Below are 25,504 nucleotides of genomic sequence, written 5' to 3'. Positions count from 1 at the left end.
CGTCCTAGCGCTGATAGATTCGCATTATCCAGTGCTTATTCAACCAGTAACACTTCCTGAATGTGCGCGAAGTTCACTAATTGCAGCCTATACGAGATATCTAACTAAGATAGTGGTGGTAATATGGACGGAATCGGACCTATTTCAGCTGTCTTCACCTTAGATATAAGGAGGTGGGAATGTATAAATTTATCAGGCAGACACAGGTATGATAGTCTGCATGTTTTGAGCCTCCCAGTAGGCCTCGAAAGTATTGATACCACTATATACTCATTTGAGCAATCTGAGTCGCAGGGGCTCCTTCTCTAGCCATAATGAAGTATGTAAATTTTTGAAATTCTTTTCACCGTTGTAGACAGGCAATCTCAAACGGAAAATATTTCTGTCTGTTTCTCACCAGGTCTATTCCCATTCACCTCAGTATATGGAAGGAGCATAAGGAATTTTCGACGAGGATATGATGTCATAGTAAAGAGAACGAGATCCTCTCGTTTCTCTCCGGGTAGAAAAGCCCGGGAGGGTATCAAGACAGGGTCCGATCATGCTTTCTCGAAGTTCCTCAACAGCTATTAAGCTGGATTGATCCGAACTGTGCTTCTAATGCCATTTTGCTCGAACGACCACAGGATTGTCGAGGTCTCAAGACGATTCTGAGAGCCAATCGGTACCTAGCGTCATTTCGGTATAAAATCCTGTAAACCAATTATTAAGGACGGTCCTTAATTTGTTCCGGCTCTGTTCCTATTTAGCTATAACGTCGACGGCTTTCCATAGTTGCAAGGGAAGTTGAATGATCGAATCAACGACGTCGTGCTGATTCATGACTCGTATGTTCGACTTCCATACAAAGAAGCTCGACAGGTGACCTCATGATCAGGAACCGTGCCCGATATGGAAGGAATGGTCCACGCGGCTTGACGCCTGCTATACCAAACTATCCATAATTACTACTAGTAATTTCCTCTCCAAGAAGACAAAGCATATTGCAAGTAACATTACACTAATAGGTAGGCTTGAATGAGTACAGTATTGTTACAACCCATTTTCTGCGAGCCTAGCGGTAAGAATCAAATCAATGGATCCGCAAGAGTCCCATGACAATCTCATTAGTTATACTTCACGTTTCCACGTTCCCTCAGAGCTGGGCAAAAAGTAACCCTAGTCTTGAAAGAATTCTATTTCTCAGTTACGACCATTCCACGTTAGGAAGCTCCTGTAGCACAGGCCATCGCTTCTCGCTAGGTAGTCTAATCCATTGGTCAGGAGGACTATTTAAGTATGTAGATAGCCTGAGTAGTATCTACTGGTACTAAATTCGTAATCCTGTCGGTGTAATGTAATACCATCGGGGGTGGTGGCCTGAAGTCCCAGTGATGATAAGTACGTAGTAGTAACGAGACATGGTGGTGGTAATTTATCCTCGAATCTACTAGTACTTGGGATACCTTATCTTTCTTTGATTGCTCTGTCGCGTGACGGAACCTCGGGTCAAGTGATTGAGATCGCTTGTCGAGTAATGACGTCGATTTGATTGCTCAGAAGTTTAATAACGCTCGGCTCTTCGGCCATGTGACGTTATGAAACCCACAGTATGTCCATCTATGACAAGGCCTCTCAATCTTATTCTTTTTGACTTCTCAATCTAAAACGTGGAGTGGAAGTCTCCAATGATGTACAGAGCAGGATGTAAAAGCCAAAGTTTGTAAGCAAGTGACCATCCAAGATCCCTGAACGCCTTCGCCCCAGTCTGTATGCCCAAAATGCAAATGTACGTCTCTCAATATGTACAATAGCCAATATAGCCAAGAGAACTTTAAAAAAAAAAAAAAAAAAGGAAAAAAAGGAAAAAAGAGAAAAAAAAAAAAAAAAAAAAGGCAAGGGATCGAAAATGAAAGGTGAGAAAAGGGGGCACCATGCGCTACGCTAATGAAGGGAAATTTGAACGCCTCCTGTATGTGAAACGGACAATCAGAGCATGAATGTCACATGTTGTCGGCGGAAATCCCAACCCATCTAGATGGGACGGCATGTTCTGCTTCGTCTTCGTCTTCGTCTTCGTTATAACCGTAAGGGCTGTGTCGGGTTTGATTGCCTTTGCGAGGCGGTAGCCAAATTCGCGCCCGTGTAGGAATGTCGTCCCGGAGTTTGCCGCTGCGTCTCATGTTCATTTCCATTACAACCATGCGCAAAAAATCACTGTTCTCCCGGGGTTCACGCTGGCGGGACATCGGTGGGATCTCCGGATCGAAAGGAGAAGAATATCGACCACGACCTTTAGAGCCCGGCAGGTGGAACCGACTCTTTCGAGAACCCCGTTTTCCAGACCGGTGATAGGTCTGCATCTGAACGGAAACGGGGCAATTGCTAGTGTCAAGGTTTTCATGCGGGTGATCCTGATAAGCATAAATTTCTGCGGGTGAAACCGTAACGGGATTGAAATAGCGCCGGAGCGCCGGAGAAGGTGGTTCGTTCATGGGCGGAGGCCGACGGTCGTCCGTCATCTTCGGTGTGATTGTAAGAAGAGACCGAGTAAGAAAATCATCGGGCTGAACGGAGGGCGTGGCGAACGTTGAAACTGTCTGTGCCGCAGATTTTATTGCCCGCAGTGATGCCGTGAGATTGGACTTGAAAGTGGACCCTAGCCGTGGGAAGGATCGAGATGATGATGATTTCGTTGGAGTGCTGTCCAAGAAGGCAGGCTGCTGCACAGGCTCCCATTCGGAGTCCGATAATTCGTCCTCCTCTAATAAAGGATGATCAAAAGCACAACTCTCATACTGTGATAGGCGTAGGTATCGTCTCTCACATGGGCTTCGTTGGATAGAAGGTGTAGAGGGTATGGGAGAGCTAGATGGAGACTCTAGTTCCGCGTCCAAGGATGGAACCGATTCTATAGACAACGAATGGGCGGATAATGATGGCGCTTCGCTATCGCTATCACAATTGCTTCCACTCGCGAACCGATCATTGTCTTCAGGCGGGCTAAGGAGGATGTCGAGCATGGTATTGCCCGTACCCTCCATTAAGCTATCATCTCTGGACTTGACACCTTCTAACAACAACTTGCTGAAATCCTGTACATGATTCACTGGTGGTATTCTTCGAGGCTCTCGAGAATTGCGCTTGCGTCGAGGCACCGGTATGGCGGTGGCTCGCAAAATCGAAGCAATAGAGGTAGGTACAGGACGGTCACCCGAGGCCGCCGACGATGTTCTATGAGTAGACTTTGCACATCGTGGGGTCCTTGGAACCTTTCTCACAGGGTCTCTTTGCACTGGAGTCACTCGAGAACCTCGTTTATGGGGAATAATGACTGGGCTGGTGTGTGGGCTTTCCTTGTCGTGAAGCTCGAGGCCTGAGACGTCCTGCACAGGAATCAAGTCAACCTCAGACTTTGAGAGCTGACTTTTCTTCCCATGGTGCAGGGGAGGCACGGAGCTGAAAAGAAATGCCCTAGGAACCATCATCTTCACAGTTTATAGCCAAAGCACAGTTGGTTGGCAAGACGTCCTAAGCCCGACGAGGCACTCTGATCGAGCTTCTGAGCGAGATACATGGATGAATGGTGGGACGACGAAGGAGAAGGAAGAGAAGCGTCCAAAATGGAAACTCCTCCTAGGGAGCAGTCGAACAAATATGCACAATACGTCAAAGGTGCTGTGTTGGCAGAGGGTCCAGGCGAGCGGCAGTGTCAGCCAAATGAAACCCAATGCGGGAAGCCGCCCGGATGCGTATGCAGGCACGCGACTTTGCGGATATTAATGGATACTGGTAACTGTGATCGGATGCCGGCGGTATGTCCCCAGGCCAAACCAAAATAACGAAGGGACCGGGTTTAAGAGAAATGGTTATATTCCCGGGAAGTGAAAGTAAGATGCGAGCAGAAGAGAAGAAAAACAAAGAATGACCTCAAGACTTCCGACTGCGATAAGAGTGACGGCAGGGGGATCGCTTTTAGGTTGACCGTAACTTCGTTTAGATAGGGTAATTTCCAATACTACCTATTTTCGATACGTAGAGGCTAACTTCCCAGGGTTAAGCGTGAGACAGTGAAGAAAGAGAAAGAGTGAGGCGGATGGCTGGTTTGGGCGGTAAGGGCGGACAATGCCGAGCCCCGGAAACAGTATGGTGACGCTCAAGTGCGGTACGGCCGAGGCGCCCCAGTGGACAGTGGAACAAAATTACAGTGCACAGCCGTACAACACGCGTACTGTATGTTCTCGAAGGTAAATGAACTTCACCAGCAATGTGGGTTGGGTACAAAGAAGCCTTTAGGCGCTCCACCAGAAGTTCCATCTTACAGGGTTACGTAAACTGTATCGCTAACTATTGTTTCAACCTTCCCCAGTTGGGTAAGACTGTTATGGGGTGTGGCTATTGACTTGGCATTGACCAAATCTACCCAACCACCTAACAAAAAATAATAATAATAATAAAATCAATAATACCACTCTGTAGATAGTGATCAGTCGTAGATCTTTCTTTTTTAACCCTCTTTTGCTTTTGTGCGATGGAGAACCAAACTTGTTTCACAGAATAACTGAAAATGGTATTATGCACAGTACTCTGTACCTTACGCCTAATCTTTCATACAATCTGGACTTCACCCTCGTATTATTAGGACCTGAAGTTCTGAACATCAACAATACCCGAGTGCCTCCATAATTGGTCCCCCTATATTGGACTGAATGGTATGCTAGTGCTCCCTTGGCACCAGTGTCTATGCAGGCTTTACATATCCGTCGATTCGATTAATTGGTTTGTTGAACTATGTATGAACTGTTTTGTTATTGTTCCGACTTAGGAGTAATGAAAGAGTAAGGTACACTGCAGTAGTCAACTGATCAACTAGGAGTCTATGATATAGGTTGACTACCATTGCCTGACTAACTGAGTAATCAAACAATTTGCGGATATTACCAGGGGCTTCTTTTTTTCTGTTGGAGGGAAATTTCTTTTTTTTTTTTTCCTAAAATTTGTTCTCTCTCTCTCTCTTTTGTTTCAGAAAAAAAGAGGCAAATGATAAAAATATTTCTTGTATGGCATTTTCACCTCGGTTCCAAACAAACGGCAGAAAAGAAAAAAAAGAAAAAAAAGAAAGCATGCCGCAACTTCCACAGCACTAAACCAAATGGGGTAAAGGGACTTGGCATCAGGTAATAATCTGCATTGGGTGCATAATATCTTCATCGTGCCTTACTATTAGCGCTAGTAGTCTATTGAGGCTGGAATACGATGTGTTGTCAGCGTCCCTATGTTGGGGAAGAGCGGTAAGGGAAAACTTGGGATTCAAGCTATTGGTTGGAGAAGAATTTCTCCCCCAGGGAGACTTTTCCTTGTTAGGACCATGAGAGGTTTCGTACTTTGTACACCAGGAAATCGGAAGGAATGTGTAAGGAGAGATACATAGGGAGTACAGTACGTAGTAGCTATTCCCCTTAACAATAAATAGAATGAAATAAATTAAGGTCATGTACGACCCTCTATCAGATTTCCAACTTTTCTTATAATATGACACCGCTGATTGGTGAATGGACGATAGTTCGGGGTGAAGAATGAAAGAACTACATACAGGCCCTGACCTAGCCCTAGAATCAGGGGTTGTAAGATATAGATCGAGATAGTATACAATCCCTAAGATACTTATCAATGAACAATATACGTAAATGAAGAAAATGAATCGACAACAGAAATGCGATGAAATGACGAAAGACCATAGTTCTTAGTAAGCGAAGGCGGTGACCGCTTATCGCGCGATTTGCTCGCCAACCAAATGATTCAGAATGAATTGCTGCCAGAACGAGACTCAATGGATGGGCTGCAGGAAGCTATTAGTAGTCTAGCAGCTACTAGTATCTATCGTGCCTGATCGTTCTCTGAGCGTCATCCTAGTCCAATCATCGTCTGTGCATCTCATTCAGACCCTTATCTCTGTCGAGTTCGAGCCAACACTGCCCTGCAGGTCCCGATAAAAATCCCCGCCTCCACTTGCGGGTCATTAGCAGTCTGGGGGCGACCTATCTCATTCCATCTACCAACTTTTAATGATCTGTGCTCATCGACCTGCGTGATACTGGACAATTGGTGTTATGCCCATCTACACACTAGCCGCCGCGCCTGTATAGCTAATGCGCTCACCACAAGACCAGGATCTCTGTGTCGAGCCCTCACTACCCGCGACGTAACCTGCAGGTCACCTCTCGTCTACTCAAGACCCGGTGACATCCATTCAAAATCAAAGCGCCAAGTGCTCTCCCCACGTTCGATAAGCATGCTCCGCTCTGACCCTACGCTTTATCCGAACATTCTTGGGTGGACTTGACAAGCATGAACGAGGGCTCTGCGGAGAAGAGGCCAGAATTGGCTATGGAATCTTCAACATTCAAAGGGCCTCGAGGAAAGCCGAGTGCGCGGCCCCAGACAATGAACACAGATAGCAGTTCTACTTCTAAGAGGCGCTGTGTCAGCACAGCCTGCATCGCCTGTCGCCGAAGGAAATCGAAGGTACAGGAGCTACTTTCACTGCCTCCAAAAACTTCACATCTAATGTTTGCTCCCAGTGCGATGGCAATCTACCCAGCTGTGCAGCCTGCTCCTCAGTATACCATACGACTTGTAATTTCACCACATCAACGAATTTGTAACGCGATAGACATGACTAACTACTTCTTAGGTGTTTATGATCCGAATTCCGACCATCGTCGCAAAGGGGTGTATAAGAAGGACACTGATACGCTGCGGACTAAGAATGCGACTCTATTGACCTTGATCCAAGCCATACTGAACTATGAAGAAGAGGACGCTTTTGACTTAGTCCGACAGATACGATCCTGCGACAATTTAGAAGATGTAGCACAGTCGATTATGGGTCAGGAAAGGAGTTTGACGTCCACTTCCAGGGATCCAATACCTAATGGAGATTATGATCCGACACAGACAGATCAGTTCGAGTCAGAATTAGCGGGAAAGATGAGTGGCCTTATGCTGGACGGCTCTCGGAAGTTTATTGGTGGCACTTCGAACCTCATCTTCTTGCCGCCTGGGTCGGAGCTCTATGAGTATAATACGGACTTGGAAGGCCAGAGTGTGGGCCATACACCCGATCGCTCTATTACTCAATGGACGAGAGTGACTACGGATAAACAATTACTTAGCCACCTCATGACGATGTACTTCACATGGCATTACCCTTTTTTCACAACCCTCTCAAAAGATCTCTTCTATCGCGATTATATTCATGGTGTTTCCGGCCAGTATTGTTCATCTCTATTGGTTAATGCAATGCTAGCTCTCGGCTGCCACTTCAGCTCTTGGGACGGGGCTCGGGAAGACCCTCAGAATCCTGCAACCGCAGGAGATCACTTTTTCAAGGAAGCAAAAAGGCTTGTGCTCGAAAATGATGAGCATGCAAATGCGAAACTTTGCACGGTCCAAGCCCTCGCCCTCATGTCTGTCAGAGAGGCTGGGTGTGGTCGCGAAGGCAAAGGCTGGGTCTATAGTGGCATGAGCTTTCGTATGGCATTAGATTTAGGGCTAAACTTCGACTCAACCAGCCTTGGAGCTCGCAACCTTGATGAAGAGGAGGTTGACGCACGGCGAATTACTTTCTGGGGCTGTTTCCTTATTGACAAGTACTTCCCTCCCTGCTACTTCATATAGATGCTCGAGCAAATGGCTAATTATCATAGATGCTGGTCCAATTATCTTGGTCGCCTTCCACAACTAGCAGCTACTAGCGTGAGCGTGCCAAAGATTGACATTCTACCGAACGAGGAGGCGGAATTGTGGTCTCCCTACACTGATGCTGGGGCGAGCCTTGAAAATACACAGCCCTCCCGGACCAGAACGGTGGCATTACAAATATCCAAACTGTGTGAGATCAGTGGTGATCTACTCGTGTCTTTCTATGACCCAACTCCCCGAGATAAACCACTCTCGAAACAGGTTGAACTGAAGAGGCTCAGTGAAATTCACACGAGGCTTGAGGCATGGAAGAAGGACTTGCCTAGAGAGCTAGAACCAAAAGAAAGGCTACTACCTCAGGCTTTACTCATGCAGTAAGCAGAAAATTGCCTATCCTTGATATACTGTAACAATAATACTAACAATGTTGCAGTATGTTCTACCAACTACTCTTCATACACCTTTATCGCCCTTTCCTGAAGTACGCAAAGTCAAACTCACCTCTTCCCCAACACGTCTCTCCCCGTAAGCTGTGCACGCAGGCTGCTTCCGCCATTTCAAAGCTGCTCCGAATATACAAGCGTACCTACGGGTTCAAGCAGATCTGCAATGTTGCAGTCTACATGGCTCATACCGCCTGCACCATCCACCTGCTCAACCTCCCGGAAAAGAACGCTCAAAGAGACGTTATTCATTGTCTCCGGCACCTGGATGAAATGGGCGAAAGCTGGCTTTGCGCTCGACGGACCCTTAGAATCCTCGATATATCGGCCAGTAAGTGGCAAGTTGAGCTGCCTCCCGAGGCGGTTATAGTTTTCGAACAGACCCATCTGAAATGGGGTTCATGGGGTTCATGGGACCAAGCAGCATCATCGCCCTCCACGTCTGAACAGTCCCCATCTTCCGTTGCAGCTCAACCTCCTGCAACAATTCCAAACAATCTACCGTCGCCTGGCCAATTCGCTCCCACACGCGAACCAGGCGATCCTTTATTTCCAGGCCCTTCCAATGCACTTGGAGCTTTAGGCACCCAGTATGCGACAGGGGTGCCGATTCCCACGTCTCTGTCGGCCATGCGAGCAGCTCAGCGGTATTCAAGTGCACAACTACCACGAACAGACGCCCAATTACCAGAGCCAACATATCTGCGGCCTGTGTCACATGCTTACGGCTCAATGCATACTGTCCCGCTCTCTCGGCATGACTCTTGGTATGATCCAAAGGATGCACAAGGCCGATCACTAGGTACCGGTCAAGATATATCATCCACATCAAGCGCATCTCCAATGACTGGATTTGGTACACCGGAGAATTTAGTTGAAGAAAGCCAAGATTGGTGGTTTCGGGATGCGAATGCGTTCAATCCAGGGTACGAGAATTGGAAAGAAGGCTGGAACTCTGCTATGGCTGGGATGACGCCCGACTTCCGCTACGTCGGGCAGGCATCCGGGCCTGACAACACTTCCAGGGCTCAAGCAGTCAGGTATGCTGTGGGAGTCCCTCCTAATATAACACAACCGGACGAGAACCCCGCGATCCCGAGATACAATGAGGCAGTGTACCCGAGAAACTACCAGTCTTGAGCTCGATGGCATTTCTACGTCCGGCCTGTATTATGATTTACCATTTGGGATGTTGGTTATTTATGATTTTAATGAGGGTACGGTCTTTCTCTTCGTTTTCTTCAGACTCCCTTTCCGCTTGTTTTCTACATCTTTATAAAATGAAATGTATACTGTACAGGCTTTGGACCTCTTTCGTGAAAACCCATATTCAGGGTACTATCAGCCACGATTTTGTATATTTTTATTTCGAGATCCTTGCTAATTCTCGCCCTATACATCGAGTTGTACGAACCCACATGGATATATATTGAGGGTGACTGAAATCTTATATTCAATGTAATAATTTATGCTGAAAAAAGAAACAATTCGTCTGAGACATTGAATAAAATCACTGTGTAAGATATGGACAGTTCGACCCCAATGGACATATGAATAGACAGAATAGATCGTTCCCCGCTTTCAACAGATCATAAAGGTAACTCCAGGTTCAACTTCAGAATGCAAAGTATGCACAACAACATCATACTTCTAGAATCATCGCTGGGTCTTGAATAAAAGAGCTGATACGGGCCGGCCTATATAAGAATGTAGATAGGACAGAAAGGAAGTGGAATTATGCGTCAGTGGTATCACTATTGAACTAGTTAGAAAGCACGAACGAGAGAGCCATGGCTAGGGAGAAAAGGGTGACTTACCAGGAAATAATCTGCAACAGGCTTTTTGGCGGGCATGCCCCTTGTATCCTGCGCAGCGGCTTCAAAAACCCTGTACCTTCTTCCGGGACTCCTCACGCCTGGCTTGTCAGTTGCCATAATGCCGTTGCTCCGTCCGTAGTCACCATTGCTCCTCGTCACCGTACCACCGTTGCTTGTGTCTTCGCCGAGTTCCAGGATGGATGCCACGTTTCCACAACGGTAGCAGTAGTTAGGGGCTGACCAGACAGTGACGATCCCGCCGTCGAACATCTCCTTATAGCCCTCCATCACAAGCTGATGGGCGCGCGCAATCAGGGATAGGTCGTTTGTGTAGTTAAACTGCTTCACGATGTCCCCGCCAAACAGGAACCCGGCACCGCGCGGGCTCAATCCCCAACCGTCAATTTCATCAGGGTCCGACCATAACAGGTCGCACATGGCGCCTTCATGGGGAACTTCTTGTTTTCTGTCGATTAGACGAATCTTGTCGACTGTGTCGATCAGGGGGGAGAGGCCGCCGTGCACGCAGAGGACTGCTCCGGTTCTGCTCGAATAGCTACCCGCACCTTCTCCCGAGGCACCTGTGCCGGGCGCACCTGTTCTGAGGGGTGCCTGGCTTGGGATATCCCCTGATGGCAATATGTTTCTGTTCTCTTTTGTTGCATCTGACGAGGCACTCTGTCTTGGTCGGTATGAGCTGTATGTGACCTCCCCCTTCGAGTTTAGTACTTCGGTCTCCAGCTCTGCGTCGTCAATTGGCATGGTGGACTGAGTAGAATCGTTCATAACGGGTCCTGTTGGTTCAAGTTCCGAGCTTGTTCCAAGAACAAGGGCACCTAGCGCCAAATAGTCGAAAACTTCACAGCAATAACGCCATACGTTGGCGCTGCCGTACTTCCGGATACACTCGTCGTAGAAGCCATAGACCGTTGTGATTTGGCGCGACTCATGATTTCCGCGGATGAGGGTGATACGGTCTGGATAGCGCACTTTGAGGCAGAGAAGCAGGAGGAATGACTCAAGAGAATAGAATCCGCGATCGACAAAATCGCCCATGAAGAGGTAGTTGGTGTCGGGGACATCGCCTCCGACTCGGAAGAGTTCCATCAGGTCGTGAAACTGGCCATGGATATCACCACAAATCGTGACTGGCGCATCTACACAGACGACATTTCCTTCTTCTATGAGGAGCTCTCGCGCCTTGTAGCAGAGCTCACGGACCTGGGTTTCGGGTATTAAGCGACAGGCGCGTAATTGGGCGATCGCCCTATATCGCAGATAAAAGTTAGTTTCGGCGTTCCTTGAATATGTAAAAACATTCGATCATCCTATACCTATCGAGATCGCTCATGGTGAGTTAGCGCAAAGATAGAGACTGGGAATGGATCGATAGGTAAGTCGAAGCAGAGGGGTGGTCGGTGGGTCCTAACTCCAGCGAAGAGTTGGGGGGGGGAGAGAAAGACGCTGAGTCGGTTGAGCCTGGACAGCCCAGGGAGCACTAAAAATGAAGACCGCTATGTTGATGGCAAAGGAGCGATCATTTTCTTGTCTGATACAGCATCCAGTAAGAGAACACGACAGGGGATCTCCGAAAAATTGAGCAGGTTCGATGAACTGGGGGAGGTCTTTTTCCGTGGCGCGCCAACACTGACGGGACTCTCGCGGTTTGGCGTCCGAGTGACACCACAGCCAATCATATGCATCAGAGATAAGATTAGATCTGATCGCCAAGACTAGTCCGAATTCTTCGTCGAAGTCCTTCAAGTGGACGTCCGTTGACTCCGTTGACTCCGTTCTTCGGTCTCCCCCGGCCTACCCTATACTCCTTTCGCTTTCCCCACTACCATTGGCGAGGCCATGTCTCCCTTCTGGGCGGCTCCCTCACTGTTCCTTTAATCGGCCTGAACTTTCCCTCGCAAGGTATGTCAATTGCTTCGTTCCCTATCCTAGTCCCTCACTAACAAGGAGTTTCGCACAGCAAAGTCCTTCTATGCCGTAGTGACGCCCAGTGCCCTTGAAAAGAACCATCTTCTCCCTCAATTATTGTCAATATGCCGCCACATCTACACCCCCGATCGCGGTCGACGTCCTCTCTTTTTGCAGCCACGCTCCTTGCGTCTCTTTTTGTCGTCGGCCTGCCACACCTTTTCCCTTGTCCTGCCCCGCGTCGTACACTCGCCGATTCGGAGATGCTTGTCACCGCTGATGGGCAACAGATCCCACGAATTCGAAGGAGGAAGAGGAAGGATGCTGAAATACTTGAACCAGAAGGGAACGCCCTCGCCCAGACACAGCAAACGCCCGACGAGGTGTCGACATTCCTACAATTGGAGGAGGAGGCTGAACGATTGGCCAAGGCGGGAAGAGAGTGTCCTGTTCCAAAGCCTGGCGGAGTTCTGGGTGAATTGCTTGGCTTTTCGAAAGGCGTCAACGAAAACTAGAACCTCGACGCAGATGTCAACGGTCGAGCTTTCCCAGCCACGAGACCCAAAGGATTTTGTTGTATGCAAGCGGGTTTTGTGACATTACAGGAGATACATTATGAATACGATCGGTGGAATGTTGGACCTACTGTTTAGAATATCTATTGGCATTGGGTCATGCCACGGAGGCACCAAACTCAATGCCAGCAATATACCCATGTACAGATAGTCATCTGAAGCCATGATGCACAATGGCATTTTTATGTCTATAACTTGACTCAATCAATTTCTTAAAAAGCTATTTTATTACTCTGTCTCCATTGCGCCCTCCCTTGCTCCGGGTCGATACCTACTGTTGCAGCGCGACGTATCTGGATTAGAAAAAAATGCCGCTAAGCCGGAAATGGTCAAACATCATTGGTCCTCCCGCCTGAGGCCACATACTGCTGTACAATTCCAGCACAACATCAACGATGGAGTTGAAGCACTTCCTCCACGAACTCTGCCTGAACCCCAGACATACAAAATGGATTGCACCACTTCTTATCGTAGGCGATGCCTTCCTATGTGCTCTTATCATCTGGAAGATCCCATGTAAGTTTGTATTGCTATCATTGTGTTGTTTCCTCATGTGGAGCTAATCGGTGCGACTGCATTTAGATACTGAGATCGACTGGACGACATACATGCAACAGATAGCGCTTTACCTCTCTGGTGAACGCGACTATACCTTGATTAAGGGATCCACTGGACCCCTTGTATACCCGGCCGCCCACGTATATAGCTACACAGCGCTCTATCACCTAACAGATGAAGGCCGAGATATTCTCTTCGGGCAGATATTATTTGCTGTCTTCTACCTTGCCACGCTAGCGGTCGTGATGGCTTGCTACAGGCAGTCAGGAGCTCCTCCGTATCTGTTTCCTCTCCTTGTCCTTTCCAAGCGGCTCCACAGTGTCTTTGTCTTGCGCCTTTTCAATGATGGCCTTGCAGCCTGTGCCATGTGGACAGCAATCCTGCTCCTCCAGAATAAAAAATGGACGGCTGGTGTTACGGCCTGGTCTGTTGGGGTTGGCATTAAGATGACGTTACTGCTCCTTGCGCCAGCCATTGCGGTGGTAACTGTACTCAGCCTTTCCCTCGCACCGAGTATTCGTCTTGGAATTCTAGCATTGCTCATTCAGGTACGCATATCATATCCAACCAGGGGAGTCAAGCTATGGCTGACTTGCGAATGTTTAGGTTCTACTAGCGATTCCTTTCCTACAAGGTAACCCTACAGGATACGCCGCGCGGGCCTTTGAGCTGACTAGACAGTTCATGTTCAAGTGGACTGTCAATTGGAGGTTTGTGGGTGAAGAATTGTTCCTATCCAAACAGTTCTCTTTGGCCTTGCTAGCATTGCATATTGGTCTGCTGGGATTATTTGCCGCCATAGGCTGGTTACGACCATCGGGATCCAACCTCTCTGGCTTCCTCCGGAACCTGCTCCAAGGACGCCAACGCACCGTGGCGCTTTCCAAGTCTTTCATGATGACCGTGATGTTGACATCGCTCGTGATCGGATTGTTGTGCGCAAGGTCCCTTCATTACCAATTCTTCGCCTATCTCTCCTGGGCTACGCCTTTCCTTCTCTGGCGGGCTGGATTCCATCCGATCCTTATATACGCGACCTGGGCGTTGCAGGAGTGGGCCTGGAATGTCTACCCAAGCACCGATACCAGTTCTTCGGTCGTTGTCTTCTCACTTGCTGTTCAGGTTTTCGGTATCCTCTTTAATAGCAGAAACGCACTGAACGGTGCACCTCCGAAGCGCAACGGAAAGGAGCACATCCAGTGATAATAAGCCACTCATTGGCTGCAAATTGATCGTTGCCTTCATTGTTTCCCTCTCTTGACCCTCGTGGCTCTCATTAGACGTAGACGCACGTGCATGGATGCAGCGATCGCCGCGCGTCAATTAGTTCAGGCGTCGGAGTCGTCCGAGGGAGGCATCTGGCCCACTTTTGACTCTTCTTCATCCTCTGAATCCGATGCAATAACAGTAGATTGCTTGACGAATTCCTTCGGCCTGTGAAAACAGAATCAGTCAAAGTACCAAGAAGGAATTGGCTAAGTCGTTTTACCAGAATGGAGCCTTGCGCCAGGCTTTCTCATCCCGGACGATATTAACGATCTCCCCAGCAAGCTTGTTGTCACGGTCCTCAAGAGCGTTCATATCGACCACGACGTAGGAATTGCGTTTCATCCAGATTCTGGAACGGAAGCGGGAAGGTAGTTGGACCAAAACTGTGTCTTTTGATGGCAGTTCGACCACATATAAATTGTTCCCCGTTGCCTTGCTGACTCGCGCGATATGCTGCCCTTGTTGGAGCTCGTCTGGAGGGGTCAGAGTTTCTTCCGCTGTTGCTAGTACCTTGCGCCGTGGTGGTGCCATGATGGTCTATTGCAATTAATTGGGTTCTCTTTTCTTGGACGTAAAGTGTCGCAGTCTCTTAAATGCTGTCTCGTACGAAGCAATTGCTAGTCAGATAAGCTGTGATGAGGGGTAGTATAATTATTTTGATAGTGGAGGGGTTGTTTAGGAAAAAAAAAAAAAAAAGGTCCCCAAATTAGCATGTGGGGAGGGGTGTGGTTCTTGAAAGTTGACTGGTCACCTGCAGTGGATCTCTTTGGCCTTCCACCTAGTGGCCTTGTTTACTCCGGAGTAAATCTCCTCCACCCACACTACTACCCGTAGTACGGAGTACAGGCTATACATTTTCTCTCTCGAGTTCTACCAGGGTTTTCTCATGAAGTTCATTGCTAACCTTCAAAGTTTCATTAACGTACAACAGTAAGAAATAAATGAACCAGTACTAATTACTTAGAGCATTAGTTCACTCACTTAAAACCGTCCCGGGAAAATTTCCAGGGGCCTCCCAACAAGAGATGTCAGCAGAAGATGGTTTTGGGTCTATCTGTGATGGCGTTTTTTCCAATCGCTTCGGAGCTGTCTGGGACCCTCTTTTATTTTGACATTAAGAGGATTAGCAATCGGGTTCCGTGAATTCCGCTTGCATTGATAATATTGACGGTCGGATTCCGTTTTCTCTCTTTTACAAATCCGTCGACCGCTGTTTTGTGGCCTCGGGGAGTAGATTAAATAAACCTTGCTCTTTGTTTTCATTTCCTTCCTTTTCCTCTTTTTGGATGTCTGTCTTGGGCATCCAGTGCGTTTAAGACAGAGGCTCAATATGTCTACGTCGGTGTTTGGTGCTCTACTGCAACTAGAAAGCTCACCACCAATCGCGAACCCGACAGCTGCGGTGCACAGGGATAAACATGGCCTTGTCAATGCATCTTCTGATCTCGAGTTAAATGAAGTTCGGTACGGTTCAAGGCCAACACCCAAAGCGACGGAGGCGAATTCTAGCACCACCACTCCACTTACACCTACAAGAGTGGAGAACCATTCCCCTGCGCCCGATGTGTACGAATCTGTGTATCCAAGTGCAGACCAGGCAAGTTCATCACAAACGAAATGGCGCTTGCTCAGTGCTTGTCTGATGAGTTTGGGCGGCGGGTTGAACGACAGCGCTCCAGGAGCCTTGATCCCTTACATTGAGGAGGGTTATAATATTGGCTACGCCGTTGTATCTCTAATTTTCGTGACCAATGCTCTTGGTTTCATCCTTGCTGCACCCTTCACCCATGCATTAGCGGCCAAACTCGGACGGTCAAAGGCCTATGCTTTGTCCATGGCTGTACTCGCTGCGGGATACGTGATTATTGTATGCAAGCCGCCATTCCCAGCAATTGTAGCGAGCTTCTTTCTCCTTGGATTCGGGCTTGCTCTACAACTTGCTCTCAACAACGTATTTTGCGCCAATCTTGTGAACAGTACCACAGCGCTGGGTTTCCTTCACGGCAGCTATGGGATTGGAGGAACCATAGGGCCTCTTATAGCGACAGCTTTGGCGTCCCATGGAGTCCGATGGTCCTTCTTTTACTGTATCTCGCTTGCCCTAGCCTTATTCAACGCAGCATTTGCGGCTTGGACATTCCGTGGGTACGAAAAGGACCTGCCCGTACAACTGCTTACTACACTTCAACAGTATACTTCCCAACAGGATCATGATCATGGCGTTTCGAGTAAGACACACTCGTTGAAGCAGGCAGTCAAAAACAGAACCACTCTGCTCGGTGCACTCTTTATTTTTGCATATCAGGGTGCGGAGGTCTCTATTTCAGGCTGGGTCGTATCATTTCTTATCAGTTATCGTGATGGAAACCCCTCGCAGGTAGGGTACGTGAGTGCAGGATTTTGGGCTGGCATCACTCTTGGGCGTTTCGCCCTCTCCCACCCGGCCCACATGATCGGAGAGAAGCTGTCCGTCATCTTGCTTGTGATAGGATCAGTCGCCTTTCAAGTGATGACGTGGCTGATCCCCAACGTTATCGGAGATGCCGTTGCAGTTTCTATTGTGGGTTTGCTCCTGGGACCTGTCTACCCTTGCGCTACAGCAGTGTTCAGCAAGCTGCTCCCTCGGTCGATGCAGATGTCAAGTTTGAGTTTTATCAGTGCATTAGGCAGCAGTGGTGGTGCCGTATCGCCTTTTTTCACTGGACTTCTTGCTCAAAAAGTGGGTACGTTTGTCTTGCACCCGATCTGTATCGGATTATACGGTGTGATGCTCACGGGCTGGGCCTGCCTGCCTCGGATCTCGAAGAGATCTGAATAAAAGGTTAATGTGTCTTTTACTGCATGGTGCCGACTCGGGCCAATATCCTTGTTTCGGTAGCGTTAAGCAGACTCTTTTTTCGTTTCTATAATCTTCTCCTGTTTAGTCTACACTTTTCGAGGACCAGGGCGATAACTCTAACTCGACACAAGCCTCATTATACCCGGACAATGTTTTTGAAAATACAGTAAACGACCCTTTTGAGTGGGGTACCATCTGATGTACTTGTTTGATGCGCCACATGACCATTTGTTGCATCTGTACACTGCAAGGGGCATAAGATCCGATCTGTTATCTGTTGGCATCCAACCCACTACTAATTTTATGGCAAGACAATCCTCGTACGCAGAAGGTGCATGTTTTACATGTTATAGTTATGTCTTATGTCGTGCTTATGTAAATGCTCTCAGATCGACCGATCAGGGCATTAGTTGGAGGTACTGTGCAGTGTGACTATCCGTAGACTGCGAGAGATGACGAAGAGACCGTTTCCATTGCTGGCTCGTATACCTGTTGGAAACAACAGACGAGGAAAAGGAACTAATAAAAACCAAGAGAAAAGGAAAGAAAAGAAAGGGGGATTCATTGTCCTATCTATGGATTTGGAGGTAGTTGTACCTACTAGTAAGTAGTAAGGGTATTGGTATCGGCCAGGCAATCTACGCCCAAAGAGGAAATAGACAGGGCAAGCTGGGGCTGACCCTGTGTTAATGATGTACATAGTTACAGCATACCAGATGACAAAGACAAGTTTACTTTCTGACTGGAACAACAGTCTCCCTCTTGCCGTGAAGAAGGAATCGAGGCCAGTGAAAGGGTCATTGTTTTGCCACCACCTGTCAGACACTTCGGTACAACAGTCCCTTGACTCGGGGCAATTCGCGTTTGGATTTATTTACATCATTGTTTTGTTTTTGTCAGCAGTTCACCTCCCGAGACATTCTTTGGTCTTGTCTTATTCTTGAAGAGTTTCTGCGGTTTCGGAATAGGATATACCAACTATGTGACCACGGCAATTTGAAATGCTTGTCTGACTCTTCCGAATGTATACCTTAATGACTAGTACTTATTACTTTTAAAATCCTCTTTGACACACACGTGCTCCCCCATCGGATAAAATTACCCAAGGACTAAGTTATTTGACTTGCCCCTCCGTCCCGCGACTGCCTGAGGAGTAAATGCGGGCGGTAAAGCAAAAACAACGAAGAAAGTAAAGTCTGGACACCAAAAAGTCAACCCACTTCCTCCCCCTCCCCCCGAGAAAAAAAGGAAAGGATTCCAAAAACAATTTTCCCTTTTCTATGCTTTGTGTGCGGTGACAGAGACTTCATTGCTGGAATTATCTCCTCTCGCTGTCCGACTCTTCTCCTTCTCCCCACTTCCGCAGTAACCTGCGGGCATTGACCGAGAGTGACTGTCTGGCACGGCTCGTCATCGTAACGGGGGAACCTGTCTTTCCCGAGTGGCATTAACTTAACGGGAACGGTGACTGTCAGTCCCGTTGCGATTTATTGATCATCCATCCCCTCTCTCTCTAGAATAATCTGTCAACAAAAGTACCCCGCGGCGAACGTTTTCTTCCCCTCTAGTACGCTTTGCCTGCTGGCTGTATTCCACACTTCTATCCCCATCTATTATTGATCGCATTGCTGTCCTCTCAGTTGAAATAAATCGGAACGTCGGTCGTCGTCCCACCACCCTCTCAACATGGACGGGGACGACCTCATCGCCTCGGTCTACCGCAAGATCGAGCGGGAAAAGGCCCTGATCGCCGCCGCGTCCAATATGCGACAGTCAACCGACAACCCCCTCGTGCAACAGAGAGTTGATGCGAATATTCGTGATGGTCGGAAGAACATTGCTTACCTAGAGGAGAAGATGAGAGAGTTGCAGCTACGTCGAGACGGAGGATCCCCCACAGACAAGCGTCTCCCGCCTGAACCGGGTGCAGGACCAGCCCCTCCTCCGAAGGACTATGGTTCCGGCTATGACGAGTATGACGCCTCGGGGGCTTACCCGCAAGGAGGATCTGGTTCCATGCCGACAGGCGCTCCCTTTTCAGATCCCCGGCCTTTCGCTCCTGTTCCCAAGGCCCGGCCGAATTTCTCTAAACTTGGTATGCTTTACCTGTCGCTCAGCACCGACAGGGGCCTTGCAAGCTTCCAGGATGTCTAACTGACGCTGTGCTGTGTTCAGACTTGATCAAATATGATACCCCGTATCTCGGACCTAAGATCCAACTCATGTTGTCCCAACTCGAATTTAAATTGAGTGTTGAAAAGCAATACAAAGCGGGTATTGAGAAGATGGTTCGCCTGTATCAAGATGAGGGTGATAGGAAGAGTCGCGCAGATGCTGAGGGTCGGCGGATCGAGAGCAATCAGAAAATCCAGCTGCTAAAGCAGGCCTTGAAGCGATATGAAGATCTTCACGTTGAAATTGAATCGACAGACTCTCCAGACGGTATGTTCTCACCACATCGGTGACCGCCGCATAGGAGCTAACAGCTTGTTTTCTAGATGAGAGTCTGAACACACCCAACATGCGCAAGCCACTTACTGGTCTTCTAACATTGCGCATTCAGGCAGTTACTGATGTAGATCATGCCACCAGCTCGAGATTCTCTCGGGGCCCAGAGACTTTCGTCATCATCAAAGTTGAAGACACTATCAAAGCCCGTACAAAAGCGACCCGGACCGATAGGTGGCAGGATGAGACCTTCACTATTGACATTGACAAAGCAAACGAAATCGAACTTACCGTGTATGACAAGTCGGGTGACAGACCTACTCCGATTGGCATGCTTTGGGTGCGCATCTCCGATATCGCCGAAGAGATGCGTCGCAAAAAGCTCGAAAGCGAGCTCAATGCATCAGGTTGGGTTTCTGCGGATAAGATGGAACACGGCGGTTCGTCGGGGCGGCCTGACACCGCTGGGCAGCCGGGATCTCCGCATGCCCCAGGCTCCGTGGGGCATTCTGGTCCTCCTGCGCAGGGTTATGCAGGTGCTCCGGGTGGTGCGCCCTCCTCAAACTCAGTGATGATCGAATCTTGGTTCGCATTAGAACCCGTTGGTCGAATCCATCTGTCAATGAGCTTTGGTATGTTTCTATGGCTCGTGTATTATTCTATGGCCGGGTGCACTAACCTGTTGTATAGCCAAACAATTGAAGGATCGACGACCGTTCGACATTGGTCTTAACCGACAGGGTGCCGTTCGTCAGAAGAAGGAAGAGGTCCACGAAATGCAGGGACACAAGTTCGTCACTCAACAATTTTACAACATCATGCGTTGTGCTCTCTGTGGCGATTTCCTGAAATATGCTGCCGGTATGCAATGTGCCGACTGCAAATATACGTGTCACCGCAAGTGTTATTCAAAGGTCGTTACCAAGTGTATCAGCAAAGCAAACTACGAGACGGATCCAGACGAGGAGAAGATTAATCATCGTATTCCGCATCGGTTCGAGGGCTTCTCCAACCTCTCTGCCAACTGGTGTTGTCACTGCGGGTACTTGCTTCCATTTGGACGTAAAAATGCCAAGCGATGCTCAGGTATGATTTCCTTACGAACTCCAATCCGTGTATATGACTTTGATGCTTACATTGTTCTTAGAATGTGGCCTCACTTGCCATGCCAACTGTACTCATCTTGTACCTGACTTCTGTGGCATGTCCATGGAAGCTGCGAACCAGATCTTAGAAACGTTGATTCGTGCTAAGAATTACAACAAATCCCCTTCTGTCAGTTCTGGTCTCAGTGGTCGCACCCTGCGGCCAGGTGGTGCGCCTCAAACCCCTCAAGATCCTACTCTTGCATATCCGCAAAAGCCTGTGGAGAGCCCGTATGGGTTACCTCAAAGAGAGCCTTCTGCTGAAGCCGTGAGCGCTGCAACCAATTCCTATATACCCCCACAGTCTCCAACGGTCGCACAGCGACAGCAAATGCCGCCAAGAACGTCATCTACAGGTCCTGCCGCTGCCGCTGCCGCTGCCGCCACAGGCATGCACACGCCTAGTATGTTTTCCTACAGCCCCTCCCTCAACTCCAATTCGTTTCCTTTTTATGCTTTTGGAGTAGAAATGACCAGGCTAATCACGGAGAAGCAGGTCCGGTGCAAACCCAGCCGCCTTCGCACGCCCACTATGACCCTGCCGCGTATGTGTCCTACCAACAAAGCATGGCGCCCCCGCCGCAACAGCAGATGCCGCAGAAGGTTGCGTCGCCTTACGGTGTACCTCCACAGCAGCAGCCTGTGCCAGTAATGCAGCAGCAGGTTGCTGTGAAAGAAGATGCTCCGCCCCAGCAACCCAAGGTCAGGATTGGCTTGGATCATTTCAATTTCCTGGCCGTCCTTGGTAAAGGTAACTTTGGAAAGGTCATGCTGGCTGAAACCAAGAGCACCAAGAAGCTTTATGCTATCAAGGTTTTGAAAAAGGAATTCATCATTGAGAACGATGAAGTGGAGAGTACCAAATCTGAGAAGCGTGTCTTCTTGGTTGCAAACAAAGAACGCCACCCATTCCTTCTTAATCTCCACGCCTGCTTCCAGACAGAAACCCGTGTGTACTTTGTTATGGAATATATCAGCGGTGGTGATCTGATGTTGCACATTCAACGTGGCCAGTTTGGTTTGAAACGAGCACAGTACGTTCTTCTAGCCTCCGAGTCCTCTCCCAAATCCCCTTACTCTCACGTGAAGATAGATGCTATAAGTGCTAATACAAAATGCAGGTTCTACGCTTCAGAAGTTCTGCTGGCACTCAAATATTTCCATGAGAACGGTGTCATCTATCGTGATCTGAAGCTCGATAACATTCTTTTGACGCTTGATGGCCACATCAAGATTGCAGATTACGGTCTTTGCAAGGAGAATATGTGGTATGGCGCCACCACAAGCACATTCTGTGGAACTCCCGAGTTTATGGCACCTGAGGTAAACCCCGATACCCTAGGCTTCTTAGATCTAGTCATGGTTGACTGACATGTTTTCAAAGATTATTCTGGATAAGAAATACGGTCGAGCAGTTGATTGGTGGGCATTTGGTGTGCTGATCTACCAGATGCTTCTGCAACAATCTCCCTTCCGTGGTGAAGATGAGGATGAAATCTATGATGCCATTCTTGCCGATGAACCCCTGTATCCGATCCACATGCCTAGGGATTCCGTTTCGATCCTTCAAAAACTACTCACCCGCGAGCCAGAACTAAGACTTGGCTCCGGCCCGACCGATGCCCAAGAGGTCATGTCTCATGCCTTCTTCAGGAACATCAACTGGGATGATATTTACCACAAGCGCGTCCCTCCTCCGTTCTTGCCGACCATCACCAGCCCCACGGATACAAGCAACTTCGACCAGGAATTCACCAGCGTCACACCTGTTCTGACGCCCGTGCAATCCGGTAAGCAACTATCCTCTGCGATTTTTTCATCTAACGCTGACCATGACATTTTCTCTCCAGTCCTCTCCCAAGCCATGCAGGAAGAATTCCGCGGTTTCTCTTACACGGCAGACTTTGCCTGATCCAAATCTATATTCATTGGTGATTAATGACCTGCAGTCAACGCAGTTATTACTCTTCTGTTCGACGTGGATCTTGAATTCTTTGTTTCTCTGCCTTCTTGATTGTTAGTCCCTTCAGCACTTTTTGCACTGGAAATGTTTAATAACATACCCATGAGAGTTTTGAGAGCAGGTGTAAGCGCTGTTCTGGCTTTTGCGAGTGCAAATGGAATGGAATGAGTAATTTGGTCTGAGGTTGTTTTATCCTATATCTCCCCAGCGTTCTAGGCCGTTTATTTAATTCTCTTGGGGGTTTACTTCCCATTCTCGGAATGTAATTCCTCCTTTACTGTTCGCCCTGAATGTGCCCTACTCGACTGTTCAACAAGCACTAGGACCCTCCATTCCTGCCTATATTTGAATGTAACGGGTCTGCACACTGATTTGGTTGTCTGTCCCTAGGCTTGTACTAGTAGCTGACCGGGACCACCAAACATGACAAATACGTCCCATGACCCCAACTCTCCTCTTACTTGCCAAACATCCATCTTTCTAACTTGTGTTACTATAAACTTGGAGTCCTCTTGCACACTGGAATGAACACACACCTATTCCATGATAGATATGATTTTATTCTGTTCTCATTGTCTTCCAGAGCACCATCCTGCAGTGCGCTTTACCACTACGGATTCTTTGCGAAGTATCAATTGGCCATCATCCTGACAAAAGCCCCATCTTCTCAAGCTTCTCAAGAGAAAAATCATTCACCGACCCCTCGTGGGAAATACTTCTTACTCTAAAATCCTCGCATAATCACACGGGTCTTCTTGCTGCGCTCGCCTCATTACGTTACTTACTACTGTCGTGTAATAAGAGCAGACGAATCTTCCAGTTCCTCGATTGATCCTTTGGAAATAACACACTTGGCGACATTTAATTGCTCCCATTAACACGTACCAAAATGAAAAGCCGCAGATTTTACAATATGATAAAGGACTCGAATGGACTCAATCAACCTTTGAATTCGAACGTTCAACCTCTCACTTCTAATAAGACCAAAGTCAAGAAGAGAATGATCTCAGACCCGAGGCATACTACTGGCAAAGACGAAGTATGCACAGAGCTTCGTACAACAAAGCGAACACCGCTGAAGAAAAACAAGTTACCTGACGACGCTTCTAGTCTGAAATATATCGCATCTGGCCAGTCTTCCAAGAGAAGGAAGTTCAACGGCCAACCGGACAAGATGACTCATTTCTCCCCTGGACTCGTTCCTGATCCAGTTGAAGAGCCAAAGAATAATAGTGTCAGTACACATGCATGGCACCAGGCGAAATCACTGTTAGAGGCCGGCCATTCTACACTTGGTTCCACGAGCGATATCTCGACTGCCACGCATTATAATAGACTGCCTTCTCCTGGGCCAGCTGGGAATCTATTTTTGCCTTTGCCAAAATATTCAAGGAGCACCACAGTTGATAATGAGAAAACCATGGCGTCAAAGCAACTTGTGGCTCGGAAGAGAAGTCATTCTCCTAATGCAGTCCTCTTTATGCCCCAGATAAAAGAAGAGATATTTGATGATTCAGATTTCCGTGTCACCAGAGATTTGACTGTTGCCTTTAGCCTTTCTATAGAGAAGGCCAGGCGCTGGGCTGACGCAATTGACATTCCTGAAGGTCTTTATAGCGAGAAAGAGAAAGATCTTTTTTTCCGGCTCGCCATGCGTGGATTTGAGCCCCTCATACCAGAGCAATGGAGACCAGACTTCCCTACCCTTCCATATACCCTGTTTTCTAATGCAGAGGGCGATTCCGGGCCACTAATCCACACATTTAAAAGCTCCAAGACTTATGGTGAGTTCATGACTCAACTCCACTTAGGATTTCTTTTGGGTATACCACAATTTGCTAAAATCCAGTGTAGCAATCAGGTCTCTCGCAGCTTTATTTTCTCTCGGGGGTCGCGTAAGGGACTGTAGAGTTCTGAAGAAGGGTCCCGAGAACTTGATCAAAACCACCATCAGCCAATATTTTCGCTGGGCCTTGCGTGATACTGACATACATACAAGGACAGATGCAATCCCCGTACATGTCACTTATGCCCAGAAGAAAGGGGAAACCACACTTGATGCCGTTAAAAAGCTGAACCGGCGCCTACAACTACTCGCCAGCCGGCACCGCGAAGCGTTGAATGTGGCAGCCCTAGATGGAGGTCATGGTTCGATTAATCTTCAGCCCAACAAAAAAGACGATGGCCACTCTGGTCCCTCTCCAATTTATCCACTCCTCATTGGAGTTATCATATGTGGCCCTATCATTGCAATCCTAACTCTCGGCACTGACATCTTAGACACACCTAATGATACCGACAGCAAATACATCTGCCAGTTTGACTTGGGAGATGCAGGACACGATGTCTGGAATTCACTTGCGGTCGCTATCACAGTTATGAAAATCCGGGAAACCATGATGCGACTCGCAGATAATGGGCTAGCTGGTTTCGTTAGGCTTCCTCTGCGCACAGATTCAACCCCGGATGTGGATATCTAATGATATGCGGCAACTGACTATGGCTCTGCTCCTTTGAGAATGGTTCTAGCTGTGCTGGATTAACTAGGACAGTATATATGTTTCTTCTTACATAAATATGTATACGACCTTCTGAAATCGTTAAATGGTGTTTCTTCAAACGTGCTCTACAGTTTCTCCCTTGTATATATATCGTGGATATTGTGGAGGTTCTAGGTTACGAACCACGCTTAATTTCCTTTGGAATATAGTCATGCGTATAGATCTTCATATATGATCAAACCTAGACCAATCTAGATATACTTATTCCCACTGTTTTTGGAAACTTCTTTACGATGTATAGTCGAGGGCCTCCCTCAGGTCACATGACCTAATACAA

At 48.0% G+C, this 25,504-nt stretch overlaps 10 protein-coding genes across 10 annotated transcripts; 7 read left to right on the top strand and 3 right to left on the bottom strand.

Annotated features, from left to right (window-relative positions):
* Positions 1–1,853: 1,853 nt before the first annotated feature.
* On the bottom strand, positions 1,854–3,954 carry BDV38DRAFT_263279 (uncharacterized protein). The gene has a single exon (XM_032056168.1). The coding sequence runs from the start codon at positions 3,465–3,467 to the stop codon at positions 1,983–1,985; it is 1,485 nt and encodes a 494-aa protein (XP_031907895.1). The 5' UTR covers positions 3,468–3,954; the 3' UTR covers positions 1,854–1,982.
* A 1,854-nt stretch (positions 3,955–5,808) lies between these two features.
* Positions 5,809–9,612, top strand: BDV38DRAFT_229954 (putative C6 transcription factor (NirA)). The gene is made up of 3 exons (XM_032052924.1): positions 5,809–7,631; positions 7,689–8,057; positions 8,117–9,612. Exons 1-3 carry the CDS (start codon positions 6,328–6,330, stop codon positions 9,264–9,266), a joined length of 2,823 nt encoding a protein of 940 aa, XP_031907894.1. The 5' UTR covers positions 5,809–6,327; the 3' UTR covers positions 9,267–9,612.
* Positions 9,612–11,551, bottom strand: BDV38DRAFT_263271 (serine/threonine-protein phosphatase). The gene is made up of 2 exons (XM_032056167.1): positions 11,278–11,551; positions 9,612–11,210 (listed from the first exon to the last, which is right to left on the bottom strand). Exons 1-2 carry the CDS (start codon positions 11,292–11,294, stop codon positions 9,893–9,895), a joined length of 1,335 nt encoding a protein of 444 aa, XP_031907893.1. The 5' UTR covers positions 11,295–11,551; the 3' UTR covers positions 9,612–9,892.
* A 187-nt stretch (positions 11,552–11,738) lies between these two features.
* Positions 11,739–12,620, top strand: BDV38DRAFT_263269 (uncharacterized protein). Its single transcript, XM_032056166.1, has 2 exons — positions 11,739–11,863; positions 11,927–12,620. Exon 2 carries the CDS (start codon positions 11,995–11,997, stop codon positions 12,382–12,384), a length of 390 nt encoding a protein of 129 aa, XP_031907892.1. The 5' UTR covers positions 11,739–11,863; positions 11,927–11,994; the 3' UTR covers positions 12,385–12,620.
* A 219-nt stretch (positions 12,621–12,839) lies between these two features.
* alg3 (dolichyl-P-Man:Man(5)GlcNAc(2)-PP-dolichol alpha-1,3-mannosyltransferase) lies at positions 12,840–14,205 on the top strand (the record flags this gene model as incomplete). The annotated part of the gene is made up of 3 exons (XM_032061017.1): positions 12,840–12,960; positions 13,027–13,550; positions 13,609–14,205. 3 exons carry the CDS (start codon positions 12,840–12,842, stop codon positions 14,203–14,205), a joined length of 1,242 nt encoding a protein of 413 aa, XP_031907891.1.
* Positions 14,175–14,950, bottom strand: BDV38DRAFT_229942 (putative eukaryotic translation initiation factor eIF1a-like protein). Its single transcript, XM_032052923.1, has 2 exons — positions 14,492–14,950; positions 14,175–14,436 (listed from the first exon to the last, which is right to left on the bottom strand). The coding sequence occupies exons 1-2, from the start codon at positions 14,800–14,802 to the stop codon at positions 14,331–14,333; spliced, it is 417 nt and encodes a 138-aa protein (XP_031907890.1). The 5' UTR covers positions 14,803–14,950; the 3' UTR covers positions 14,175–14,330.
* Positions 14,951–15,331: 381 nt separating this feature from the next.
* On the top strand, positions 15,332–17,140 carry BDV38DRAFT_229938 (putative MFS efflux transporter). The gene has a single exon (XM_032052922.1). The coding sequence runs from the start codon at positions 15,602–15,604 to the stop codon at positions 17,087–17,089; it is 1,488 nt and encodes a 495-aa protein (XP_031907889.1). The 5' UTR covers positions 15,332–15,601; the 3' UTR covers positions 17,090–17,140.
* A 1,537-nt stretch (positions 17,141–18,677) lies between these two features.
* On the top strand, positions 18,678–19,478 carry BDV38DRAFT_229850 (Hr1 repeat-domain-containing protein). The gene has a single exon (XM_032052921.1). It carries the CDS (start codon positions 18,797–18,799, stop codon positions 19,262–19,264), a length of 468 nt encoding a protein of 155 aa, XP_031907888.1. The 5' UTR covers positions 18,678–18,796; the 3' UTR covers positions 19,265–19,478.
* On the top strand, positions 18,946–22,685 carry BDV38DRAFT_229809 (kinase-like domain-containing protein). The gene is made up of 6 exons (XM_032052920.1): positions 18,946–19,552; positions 19,609–20,190; positions 20,249–20,644; positions 20,706–21,107; positions 21,200–22,026; positions 22,088–22,685. Exons 1-6 carry the CDS (start codon positions 19,333–19,335, stop codon positions 22,613–22,615), a joined length of 2,955 nt encoding a protein of 984 aa, XP_031907887.1. The 5' UTR covers positions 18,946–19,332; the 3' UTR covers positions 22,616–22,685.
* Positions 22,686–23,237: 552 nt separating this feature from the next.
* BDV38DRAFT_229803 (uncharacterized protein) lies at positions 23,238–25,363 on the top strand. The gene is made up of 2 exons (XM_032052919.1): positions 23,238–24,450; positions 24,521–25,363. The coding sequence occupies exons 1-2, from the start codon at positions 23,556–23,558 to the stop codon at positions 25,144–25,146; spliced, it is 1,521 nt and encodes a 506-aa protein (XP_031907886.1). The 5' UTR covers positions 23,238–23,555; the 3' UTR covers positions 25,147–25,363.
* Positions 25,364–25,504: the final 141 nt, after the last annotated feature.

Source organism: Aspergillus pseudotamarii, assembly GCF_009193445.1.
Source record: "Aspergillus pseudotamarii strain CBS 117625 unplaced genomic scaffold BDV38scaffold_98, whole genome shotgun sequence".
Classification (NCBI taxonomy): Eukaryota; Fungi; Ascomycota; class Eurotiomycetes; order Eurotiales; family Aspergillaceae; genus Aspergillus; species Aspergillus pseudotamarii.
This window is presented reverse-complemented; position numbering and strand designations above follow the sequence as displayed.